At 41.4% G+C, this 12,510-nt stretch overlaps 1 protein-coding gene across 1 annotated transcript in view; it reads right to left on the bottom strand.

The window, feature by feature from the left end:
* The window catches only part of RanBPM (Ran-binding protein M), a 74,847-nt gene extending 63,567 nt beyond the window's left edge, over positions 1-11,280 (bottom strand). Inside the window, exons 1-2 of the mRNA XM_037427615.2 lie at positions 11,056-11,280; positions 9,512-9,676 (exon numbers count right to left, since the gene is read on the bottom strand). Coding sequence (XP_037283512.2) covers positions 9,512-9,676; positions 11,056-11,248 — 358 coding nt within the window. The 5' untranslated portion in view covers positions 11,249-11,280. The remainder of the gene's footprint in view (positions 1-9,511; positions 9,677-11,055) is intronic.
* Between the last annotated feature and the right edge of the window lie 1,230 nt (positions 11,281-12,510).

The raw sequence follows: 12,510 nt of genomic DNA, 5'->3' as shown, positions 1-12,510 counted from the left end.
TCGGGACCTCCGGTTAGCACAAAAGTACTCTGCCTTCCTTCCGCCACTTGCCCTGCATGCTGCGGATATATGCGCCTTTTTTCCGCACTTGAACCACTTGGCATTTTTGTATGGGCAAGTTTAATACGAGTGAGTTTTGTTTGCACATATTTCGCACTCGTTGCTAACTTGCTTACTTGTGTAACTTATTGGCTGTCCTTCAGCCAATCTATGCAATTCTGGTTCAGTCTTCACGTCGATGTGCTTCATAAGCTGGATGCCTTGAACCGCCGCCTCTGATGCGAGCACCATGCTCTCGGCTTAAGGTCAAACTTGCTCAACACAGTAGAGCTTTTTGTAGCTCTGTGTTTTGAATTCCGCATACTATCCTGTCCCGCAGCATTCGGTCCAACATGCTGCTAAAGTTGCACTTGTCGGCAAGTCCAAGATATACTTCTGGGCAGATTCGTCTTCATTCTGAACATGAATGAAAAATTTGAAGCTCTCCGCAATTTTGTTCCGCTGGGGATAAAAAAAAAGCCTTTCAAAATTTCGAACGCTTCCTCGTAGGTGAGCTGGTTCACCTTCCGAGGAGCGCACTGCCCAGTGAGAACGTCAATTGACCTTGATCCGAGATGAAAAGTGCCCTCTTCTGGCGTCTTGCACGATGTTGTTGCCTTCAAAGTAGGACTCGATGCAGATGACGTATGATGACCACTTGTCCTTCCCGTCATCAAACGATGGCACCTGGTACGTCATTGCAGAAGCAATGAAGCCCTTGGTTTTACGTGGGTGGGTTTCCCGTTGCATTTGCTACATCGTGACGATGGGTGGAGTGCACAGCATCCAAGAAGTACACCAGATGAAAGCTGCCTGAACAAGAAGGTTTGCTGAGGCGGCTATCATTCTTATAGCAACCGTGAAATGATATCAAGTACAATCGAGTGCAACTCAGTGCAAGCATAAACAAACCTTATCTCTAACAATAGGCAGTTATGCGTACGCACGTATAGTGCAATTTACTTTGCAGCATTACCACAGCAGACTTGAGTGTCATAGAGTCAAGTCCTTAATTTTTTACAATTTCGTTCACAGTTGGGAAGCAGGCATGGCAGAGCAAATTAACCTGCTTTAGTTACTTAATGAAATGCAAGAAATATAAAATGATCATTCCATCGGCTGTAATACTGTACTACCCTGATCACACATACCAGCTCCAAAACTGGCAGCACTGCAAATTAACTTTAGTGAAGGCGCTGGCAGCTTGTGTCTAATACATGCAGCACTACATGAAAAATGGCTAGCCCATAGCATTTTAAACAGGCTTGAGTTTCATGAGTAAAAGATTTCAGTCAGCCAGAAACTTATTTATTACAGTGCAACTATGCTGACAATATAACACTTGAATGTACCCATGTACATTGCATAGCAAAATTTTAAGAGAGAATATTCTGGTGCAAAAACACTAACACAATAGCAATGAAGTGTTTTGAAAAGAATAAAAAAAGGAAAAATAAAAATAAATAAAGTTATTACTGTCATGTTAAATGCCTGGTGAAATGCTAATAATGACTGTTCACTATATATACAGTCCTCCAAATCACAAGTGTATTTTGGCTGGCACATATGATTAAGGAACCAACGATTCCACGTCTTGGCTGCGACATGTTTTGTGAACAAATTTTTTAAACGGCCACCATTCTTGCAACCATGCACCTGTAAAGCTGTACACAATTGCACGATACAGGGAAGACGAGGCAACGAAACTCTGGTGGCCATGCTGCAGTGGCAGTATCGGTAGCATGACATTCCAGCTACCGATACTGCCTCTCAGCCACCACAACAGGTGCGTGGGAATTTCTGGAATGTTTATAAAACTTGCATTGCAGAGTTTAGCAGTTTGGCATTCCAAAACCCATTATTTTCACACATACAGTATAACAGTTATAAGGGAAAAACAGCCCCAGAAGAACCAAAAGTAAGCAACATAAATAATATGATAATTTTTCCAGGAAAAATTATTATTCCAGAGCTTACATCTTCCAGACCGTACATCTGATAGTCAAGAGAGTTCTTTTGCCGGCAAGGTTTACTGTCGTGACTGATGGTTTCTCAGAAAAAAAAAAAGAAATTGCTTTTAAGGTTAGAACAATGCTCGTAGTTAAAGCGAGACTGTAGATCATAATCAGAATCAATTTTATAGCACATAACTAGTACAAAGGTTACATAGTGATAATATAAATATGTTTTAGAATTCGATAAAACTTTACGGTTAGCAAGGACCAGTATTACTGTTTATGATGTCATAATTTTTTTCATAGTTATGGCAGCAGGAGCTTTAGAATGCGCAAAAGAAAAGTTTGTGTTGTTTCTCCCTTCTTCGAGTGCGCCGAAAGTGTGGGCGAGGAAACCTACGTCATCTTCATTTTTTCTCACGGAGCCGTTCTGCCCTCTGACGTAAGGTTCAACCCCTCACTAGGCATGTTTAGCTGAGCGTCACTGCCACTCAGCCAATTCTTCTGGTGGCAAGTTCTGCTGGGGCTGAGGATGCAAGTACAGAAGAAGCCTTCAGCATTATCGAATCCTCTTCACGTTATTGGTGATATGAACCTGCCTCACAAAGTGCAGCAGGTGCTCAAGTGTATGCCGTCAAGCTGCGCAAATCCAGCCCAGAGCTTTTAGAGATGGTTCAGAATGTCTCAAAACAAGATGGTTCGGAAGTCCCTGGAGGCGACGTTGACAGGTGTGTATCTGAAGGTGTCAACGCATTGATGCGTGTCCGTCCTTCGGGTGGCAGGTTTGCCATACAAGAGACTATTAAGTACTTGAAGAAAAACACACTTGTGCTGGTACCAGCCGATAAAGACTGTGGTTTTGCAGTTAAGCGTAAACCGTTATATTGATTTGTGGGGTTTAACGTCCCAAAACCATTATTTGATTATGAGAGACGCCGTAGTGGAGGGCTCCGGAAATTTCGACCACCTGGGGTTCTTTAACGTGCACCCAAATATGAGTACACGGGCCTACAACATTTCCGCCTCCATCGGAAATGCAGCCGCCACAGCCGGGATTCGATCCCGCGACTTGCGGGTCAGCAGCCGAGTACCTTAGCCACTAGACCACCATGGCGGGGCGTAAACCGTTATATCAAGCAAAGGCGGCAGAGACCATTGATTCTGTTTTTGATACAATGATATTTCGTCAGAAAAAGTGGGATCTATTGTGAAGTGAAAAAGCTTTAATCTTAAAGGCCTCGTTAGATCAATGGAGAAAACCAAAAAAGTGAATGTTCACATATTTTTCAGAACAGAAACGCATAAAATTGACGGCCCTTTCAGAGTGATCATGTCGGAGAACGAAACCTGGCAAAAGTGCATTGCAGTCTTCCTACAAAAAATTTGAAGTTGATATCTCTTGACGACCCATTATTGGTGAAAAAGTAAGAACAAGTGCTAGATTTGTTTGAAAGAAAACACGAATCTTTTAGAATTTTCGATCAATATTAAAGATAATTATTACACCCTTCCTCAGGCCGAGTTGATAACGTGTGTCAGAAGGTATCGACAAGAGTAGGTGCGATTTAATTTCAAAATACTGCCGGTGTGTCGAGCGAACAGTTTCTAAAGCTCTTTTGCTTTTATCTTGACTCGACTTATGCGACGTGGAATGAGAACACTGCGAAACAAAGAAACGGACTATGTATAGGTTCCTGCATAGACCTGTACTTGAGCGACCTCTTTTTAGAAAAAAAACAAAACATAATAAGGTTCTTGATGAGCGCGTGAAACACACTGATGTGATTGCTGTTTTTAGATTCGTAGACGACCATCATATCGTTAAAAATAATGAACATAACAATTTTGACGCAGTTGTTACAAAAACTCTAACGATATTCATGATAGCGTTATCACCCCTGGTACTGACGCATGAAGTACCAAATGGCATAAGATTTCTGGACATTGAGCTGTATTTTTCCCCAGCAGGAGTGTGCTGGAGCTATGAACCGGGAGTGAATAAACCAGTTTTTCCATTCTCGTCCACTTACTCAAAATTGGTATGTGTACAGTTATAAATTCCTGTTTTCAAAATTCACTGATAAAATCGTGTCATCACAAGCTTGACACAAGCTTGTAAGCTCGCATCAAACGTTTGATGGACTCTGGTTATCCCATGTGCCTGTTAACCGCTGTCACCAAAAATATAAGCAGGAAAGGGAGCACACACGCCAGGATACCGGCAGCCAAGGTTGCTGTATTGCCCTACATGCATGCCATTTCGCATAACTTGCAAAGGATAGCGAGAAAGGCCGGTGCAGATGTAGTGTTTTCTGCTCCCGAACGGTTACAAGGAATGTGCAAAAAGCTTGATGCAGACAGTAGCGGGAAACGGGATTGTAAGATGAAGCTAGGAAAAATTTGTCAATTGTATTCGAGGTGTCGTCTATTGCACTCCTTTGACTAGTGATCGCGTGTACATAGGCCAAACTGGAAGGTGTATGAACCACACACGCCAGGGTACCGGCAGCCAAAGTTGCTGTATTGCCCTACATGCATACCATTTCGCATAACTTGCGAAGGATAGCGAGAAAGGCCGGTGCAGATGTAGTGTTTTCTGCTCCCGAACGGTTACAAGGAATGTGCAAAAAGCTTGATGCAGACAGTAGCAGGAAACGGGATTGTAAGATGAAGCTAAGAAAAATTTGTTAATTGTATTCGAGGTGTCGTCTATTGCACTCCTTTGACTAGTGATCACGTGTACATAGGCCAAACTGGAAGGTGTATGAACCAAAGACTTAGGGAACACTAGTACAACATATAAAAAGCTGTATGTGGTCATTTGGGCACTCACTATCAGAGGTGTGGTTGCATCCCTTTGTTTGAAAACACCAATGTTCTCTATAGGGCACGTGACAAAACTACGCGTGAAATCACTGAAGCTTATGAAATTGACAAAATGAAAGAAAAATGTGTGAGTGTGGCTTCCTCTGCTTTGTCAGCAGAAGAAAAAAGGTATCTAGAATCTTTGCTTTGACGAAGGCTAGTTCAGATTCTCGCAATTGGTGATGGCACGTGCATAAGCTGTGCTGTATCTTTACATGATGTTTTCTACGTTTTATCGATCTACTGTTACTGTACAAATAGCACGTGAGATTGCAAATAAAGCATTAGTTGCAAGTTAGCGCTGTGGGTATGTATGTCTCTCCTTCATGTCCTTGTCGTGGTGCGCTATACCAATATGAATGAACCCCAACCAACTAGCCTGGCAAAGTGCCTTAGAAAGCGCAGATGTAGCATCCGGAGATAGTGCAGGTGACTGCATAGATTTCGCGTTTTGACGAGACGAGGTCAGCTTGGCTGCAAAATGACGGCAAAACCATGTGGATGCATTTTCACACTCCACTCAATTGATTTTCCAAGCACTACTGAGGAACCATCTCTCATACTTTCACCGATGGCCTCTGCGACTAACTCATTACGTTCCGTTGCCAGAACTAATCGAGGAGGCCACACTTCAGCAGTGCTGCTGTTGCCACAGCATACCTAGCATGGCATTACCGTGTTCGATCACAGTCTTAAATAGCCTGGCAGCCACAGCCTTTGCTTTTTCGTCAATAAGTGCTATTGGCGCCCACTTGTGAGAATTGTCGGATTGCTTTTTGAATTCCAAAAGAATCAACCAGTCCTTACACAATCCAAAGTAACTTCTTTTAAATTAAAACTGCTTTAGCTTCCCTTTAAGCCTTAATGCTTGGTTTCACAAGGCCATTGCAGCCACATTTCAATTAATTCAAAATGCGAGAGTCTCAAGATGTACTCACATTTAGGAGAATGTTAAAAAACCCAGGTAGTCAAAATTTTAGGAGACCTTCACTACCCCATTCCCCATAATATAACCATTTTTTTAAAATGTGAAGCCCAACCCTCCCCCCCCCCCCAATTAATTATTATCATGTTTGGGTTAACCACGCACATGCAGCCCCTCTAATGTACAGTCTCAAGCACTTAACACCCTCAAAAAAGGTGCCAAAGACATGCCATACCATCAACTGAGGAGTGCCTGTAAGTGTGTACGATAATATGCGTATTGTATAACTATCGACTTAAATTTTATTTCTCTGAAAATCCAGAACAGCTCATTCGAATTTAGAAAAGAAGTGCCGGTTCAGCTTCATGTGTAGGTTGTGGAGTTTGTCAACAAACAAAACATACTGCTGCTTCCTCACACCCCTATAAATGTGTTAAGAAAATTGCCACACCATTACAATTGAGGGCACTGAAATTCTGAGTTTTCATAATAATAATAATAATAATATTAATAATAATAATAATAATAATAATAAAAACAGACATCTCCTCACACCAACTTTTTTTTTACGTTATCATACGAATTCAGAAATACACAGCCCTATATATGACAACACATAATGCAAAGGCAGTGCCATTTCTTTTATTGAGCTCTTCGTAATTACCTAAAAAAAAAATTCTGAAGACCCAGCAGTAGCATTGGAAAAAAATTTGATGAATGTAGACATAAATACTTATCAAAAGGCATGTGTGATGACAATTTGTTCTTTTGCAATGTGTTACCAGAGTGAGCTGACAAAACAGCCTTTTGGCACTTTCTGCATCTATACTCAATCTCAGAAGCACTTCGCAGCACTGTGGAAGCTGTAGGACTTCTTAGCCAACAGGAAAGGCAAAAGCCCTTCAAGGCGTGTTCATCTGTGTCACTTCATCTGCTCATCCTCTCGTCGACAACGTAGTAGCGACAACGTCGGCTAGCCTACGTTGTCGCTACTTGCTACCTGCAGTTAATATACCTTGTGAAATAGGTCTTCGAGAATGACACCTCACTGTTTCTTTTTTATGTTCAGACACCTGCTTGTACAGTGTGCGCTAGCTGGCATTTGAAGAATGCTGTTCCTTTCATAGCATCGTTTATATAGGCGCTTCCACCAGATTCTTTTTTGACAGCACCCAATTCCTTTAGCACTACTAATCTTGGTTCATTCAAAAAATGGGCGATATCTGTACTAAAACCTTGTGCTTATTCAGTCTTCAGTGGCCGTCACGTGTCGCTCTAAAGTGAAACAGCAAATTATTGGCACAGCAAGCAGTATAGACATTCAGGGTGTTTCACATCGTCAACACATCACCAGTGCTAATGCTGTGGTGCCATCTGTTCAGTTGCCATCAAACCACTTAAGCTGCTTGGCACCACATTGGTAGTCCTAGCAGCATCAAAACGAATGAGCCATCTACATAATAGTGAAAAAAAGATACCTGATGCTTTGCCCCCAGTGTAAGGAGACAGCACCAACAAATTATGTGACTTATTTATTTCCGAGGGGAGAGAAGCACAAATTTGGATGGGATGGACTGGGCTGTATGAAGAGGCTGCTGTATTGTACATCATCGCGGTTAGGGTGGCTATTACAGTTACCCACCTGTATTATTTTAGGAAATGCAAAGTGCATTTGTGAAGGACTTAACCTAATACGTATTACTGTTAGTAACTTAACATGTAACCCTTGTAGTTTGTTCATAATGAAATAATTATGCCCAGAACAATATCTGCCTGCGTACTCCTCGTAGCTTTAGCAGTGCAAGGTAGTTGCGAGATGAAGTATAATTAAATTATACAACTGCTCAATCAAACTATACAACTTTGTATTTAAGGGACAAGACCATGCTTACTGCTGCCTTTCTGAGATGGAATTTTTCAATTGGAACCACAATTTGGTTTCAATGGGGGTAGAATTCAATAACCCACATGCACTAAGATTTAGGTGCATGTTAAAGAACCGAATGTGTTAAAAAATTAATGTTGTGTCGCCCACTACAGCATGCCTCACTATCATATTGTGACTTTGGCAGGTAACACCCAAGAAACTACTATAACTACCACAATTTGAAGACACCCTGGACTGTGGCTGTTAGGTCAGAGGTCACACCAAGTGAAATTTGTTAGGACACATTCATGGCTATGTCGATCCACTATTTATTTGAAAAACTGAAGACCCAGTTTATCATAAAAATAAAGTATCAATTTCAGGCACTTAACTACAAGAACTATGAGCAACCTCAAATTTACATCAGTCACAGAACGCGAACTGTATATGCTGCATGCCTTTTCAACATGCTTTTATCATATATTATAACTTACAACTATCAGACAAAAATGTATTCAGTAGGTCATGAAGAAAAAGAACAGACAGACACACGCACACATGCAGTAGCCCCACCACCAGTGTGGTGCCAATTAATATATATACTCATTGTACAATATTAAGCAACAGGATAGCAAGCCAGTCTGAGAACTGGGTAACCTCCCTCTCCTTCAGTTTCTCTTCTCCTCCTCCCTACATTAGGCCAGTGGATCTCAAATGGGGGTCCGCAAAGCCATTTTTAAGATTTGCAAGACCCTCACCCACTCTTTGAACATTAACAAATTTTTTTTTCTTTTACATATGCAACTCTGTTTAAGCGCGACTGTGCCAAGAATTTATGAACTGTCCAAAATGAAGTGACACATTTGTTTGATGTTTTTGGTAGCAATAAAAGGCACCTGTTTCATGCTCCGGTTGTGCTAATTTACCTATGTACCTCCTCTCTCCCCTCCAAGGGGTCCCCTATCACTCCACCAGTCCACAAGGGGTCCCCAACACATCCATGGCTGAGAACCACTGCCATTAGGCAATTATAAAAAAAACTTCAGAACATTCCACTCTATGAAGGTGGGTGTCCAGAAGAACTGATGGCTACAAAATATCCTTTGGGAGTTCTCTTAGGGATGTGTAACCATAGAGTTTTATTGTAAACAGTGACTTTCCCTAGAATGCCATTTCTAGGTGAAATCGTCATTGCGTCTTCTTCTAGCATTGGCAGCTTGAGCTGCTCTATAAAGAGTATATGACGAAACGTTTTGTACAAGATTTTTTAAAATCCAGCATTTTTAAGATGTGTTAAATTGGGCATTTTTTTCCCCACCACCATACACCATCAGTACACCTCATATAATGGGTTGAAGTCACAAAAGGTGTACTCAAGAGGGTTGAAGTCACAAGAGGTGTCATCTTGTAATTGGCTGCTGCGGCAGTACACCTTTTGTGACTTCAAACCATTATATGAGGTGTACTGCCGCAGCAGCCAATTACAAGATGACAACAGTTTTTTTTATTTTGGTCTACAAAAGCAGTGACTCACTGGAAAATAGCATATAATATTCAAGGTCAGTTCCATTACACTACACTGGCAAATTTGGTTTGTTAAGTGACATGAGATCAAATTGGCTGATACCTACAGCTGAAGATCACAAATTTGCCTCCATGCCACCATGTGATTGCAAATAGATGCATACACAAGAACTGGATTAATGCAAGGGCAAGGTCAGAAGTGCTTATACTGACCAACTTTTGGTTCTCAGTAGAACATTACATATAGTTGTTTTCTGCCTAAACTCAATGAAACAAATGTGACAAAAATGTGAGGGACACAGACACCACATCGCCAAAGTGAATCCAGAAACTGACCAGGCAGTCTGTTCATGTTGACGCCCTGTGCGGACAGGCCCACACCCATGTAGCCATCCCTACCCTTACTGACGATCTTCACTTCGAAGTAATATAGGCCACATGCTGCAGGAATCGGGTGAGTGGCACGAACACTAGCAGCATCTTTGTGGTTCTTGCCAACACCTAGAGAAAGGCACAGAACAAATATACATTATACAGACTTTTGTTGACACAAAATTCACTAAAATCTAATCCAGAAGTGCCTTCTCAAATGGTTAGCAATATGCAAAAAAGTGCTCTACAGGTCAAACTCCCCCCCCTTCCCCCCATTCAAAACACACAATGAATGAGCGAAAACAACTGTAGAATCAGTTTCACATAAGAAAACTACAAATAATGAAGGGTTATCATTGCACAGTAAATACGAACTGAGTACATATCTAGCATACTGCTTGGATGTGCTATGTGCACTTGATGCAAGACATGCACAGAACACATTCATTTAACAGCATGTTTGAAAATGCGACTCCCCCCCCCCCCCCCCCCCAACCCCTTCATATTCAATGCAGCCCAAATTTCTATTAGCGAAGCTTAATCACAGTAAGTGACAGTGATTGCAGTAAATCACAGTACCTGCAGTAAGTGAAACTGCAGCATAACTCATGCATATTAAAAAAAAAAAAAGCTATTTTAAAAACTTTCATCGCAGCTTTGGTGTGCACCATTTATTTTTTGCATCTACCAGTGAATTATGTATACTTCTTTTTGAGGGAAAAAAAAAAGGACAACACAACGTCACTTGTTATAGAATCGGAACACAGTACACGCTGCCCGACTGTTTACACATTAGTCACTGATACCGTCAACCACTCAAGTCAGTGCAGTGCCATCAATGATTGACAGTGGCAAATATATTGTAAAAAATGCAGACGCTGAGAAACTTGAGTATCACAGAATTCGCAGCCAGTAGGCCTAGTGTAGAAAGTGTATCAGGCGCTGGAGCAGCTGAAGAGTAAACAAACCAAATGTAAATTATCGACCCCAAGCTGCACGCAAGATGTTGATCATCGATGATTGACAATGACCTCTATACGACGAAGGCACTGATAAGTGTGCCACAGAGAAGCATTTTGGATCAGCATTAAATAACAACGTAAATAACACAATTGCGAAATAAATGTAGCAGTAAACGCATGAATAAATGTAAAGTTATTTCTCGACGAGCGTAGTAATGACTTCTCGCACAAAATAAAACAACGACCGCAATTATAACATCTATTAAGATGTCATATGATTATGTGAAACTGCAACGAACGCTAGCACCCGAAACTGAACGCTAGCTGTCAGCAGTTTGCTAGGCTGCGAACAGCTGAAACTTCGTTTCATATGCGTCATGACGGCATGGCTAGAGATCGCAAATGAAACGTACGACACTATAGTATTTCTACGGCAACAACACCCTGCGGTCCTGATCATAAGGTAGACTTCTACGAAATCGTAGAAAGCCAACCTGTGAAAGCACATAAACAAATTACTTTGAAAGATCTCGCAGTTCCACTAACCTTTATAGTGTACTCGAAGATTGTTTTGAGACAAGCCTATGTACGTGAATTTGTCCTTTGGGCTCCAAGAACGCGGAAGAGGAGTTTCTTCTTCATTCACCGTGGGGTACAACAACTTCAAACGATCAGTTGGCTGTTGCGAATACGATGTTGTAGATTCTGTATTACCAAAAGCCTGATTCATTGTCGCCATTGTAGTACCCAGTTACCCGGATGCATTTACGTACAATACGTCACTTCATGTTTGCTCGACTTGAATCCCCCTAGCGACAGAAAAATTAAGCTCGAGAAAAAAAAACGAAAAAGAAAAGTCAAAGTTGTGTGTGAAGGGGAAAGGGGGTAGTAGAAACAGACAGCGTGCACGCTTATGATACTTTTGAAAGTATTGAGGCGCTAGAGGTGTTAAATGTGTTATGCGGTAGAACTAGTACTTTATTGCGCGCGGCATTTTGTGCTCTTGTCATGTCGTTAGTGGTGTTATAACCCACAGCAACTGGGTTATAAGCGTCGTGTTCACTTTTTGGCCTCTTGCACCACAAAATTCCGGTTGATCTACATTAGAAACGGCGATGGTTTTGTCTTTTCTGTTCCTCAGTGCATAATCGTTTCCTACGAAGTGTATGTCGGCTTGCGAGTAACGCACCCACTTTTCATTTGCGGTGAAATTAAACAAGTTTCTGTAAAATGTGGGCACATGCTGTGTGCGTGACCAATTTATTTTACAATGCCGCTTCAGTGTTTGCCTTCGTGCCGCTGTATTACAATTTACAATACCATGGTTGTATACTGCGCGCATGGCCTGGTTGCATTTGCGCGCAGTATACAACGTTCTGTGATGCGACTACGTTAATCTAATTTCAGGGACTTCGCGCTGGTGTAGTGTGTCGCGCTGTCTGAGGCTACTCAGTCAGAGTAGTTGTGATATTTGTGACCAACTTCCAGTGGCGTACCAACTCTTCCATGAGTGGTGGGGCTAGCCGGTGTGTGTGTGTATATATGTATATATATATATATATATATATATATATATATATATATATTAAGGAAAGAAGTGTATACCTAAGGGCTCGTTTTTGCGTGTTTTTACACAATATTAATGAGATCTAACAGACAATAATGCCAAGAAAAGTATAGGGAAGATATTAGACCAAATTGAAATGTAAATATGAAGAAAAGTGGGTGAAAAGATAACTGGCCGTCGGATCCTGCCCACAGCAAGTTTTGATATGTGGGGTTTAACGTCCCAAAACCACTATATGATTATGAGAGACGCAAGCCCACAGCAAGTTATCTTTTCACCCACTTTTCTTCATATTTACATAACAATTTGGTCTAATATCTTCCCGTATACTTTCCTTGGCATTATTGTCTTTTAGATCTGATATATATATCGAACGCGTTATTCGAAGGTCGTAGGTTCGTTTCCTGCTCACGGCAGGTTATTTTTTCACCCAC

Source organism: Rhipicephalus microplus, chromosome X (assembly GCF_043290135.1).
Source record: "Rhipicephalus microplus isolate Deutch F79 chromosome X, USDA_Rmic, whole genome shotgun sequence".
NCBI lineage: Eukaryota > Metazoa > Arthropoda > Arachnida > Ixodida > Ixodidae > Rhipicephalus > Rhipicephalus microplus.
This window is presented reverse-complemented; position numbering and strand designations above follow the sequence as displayed.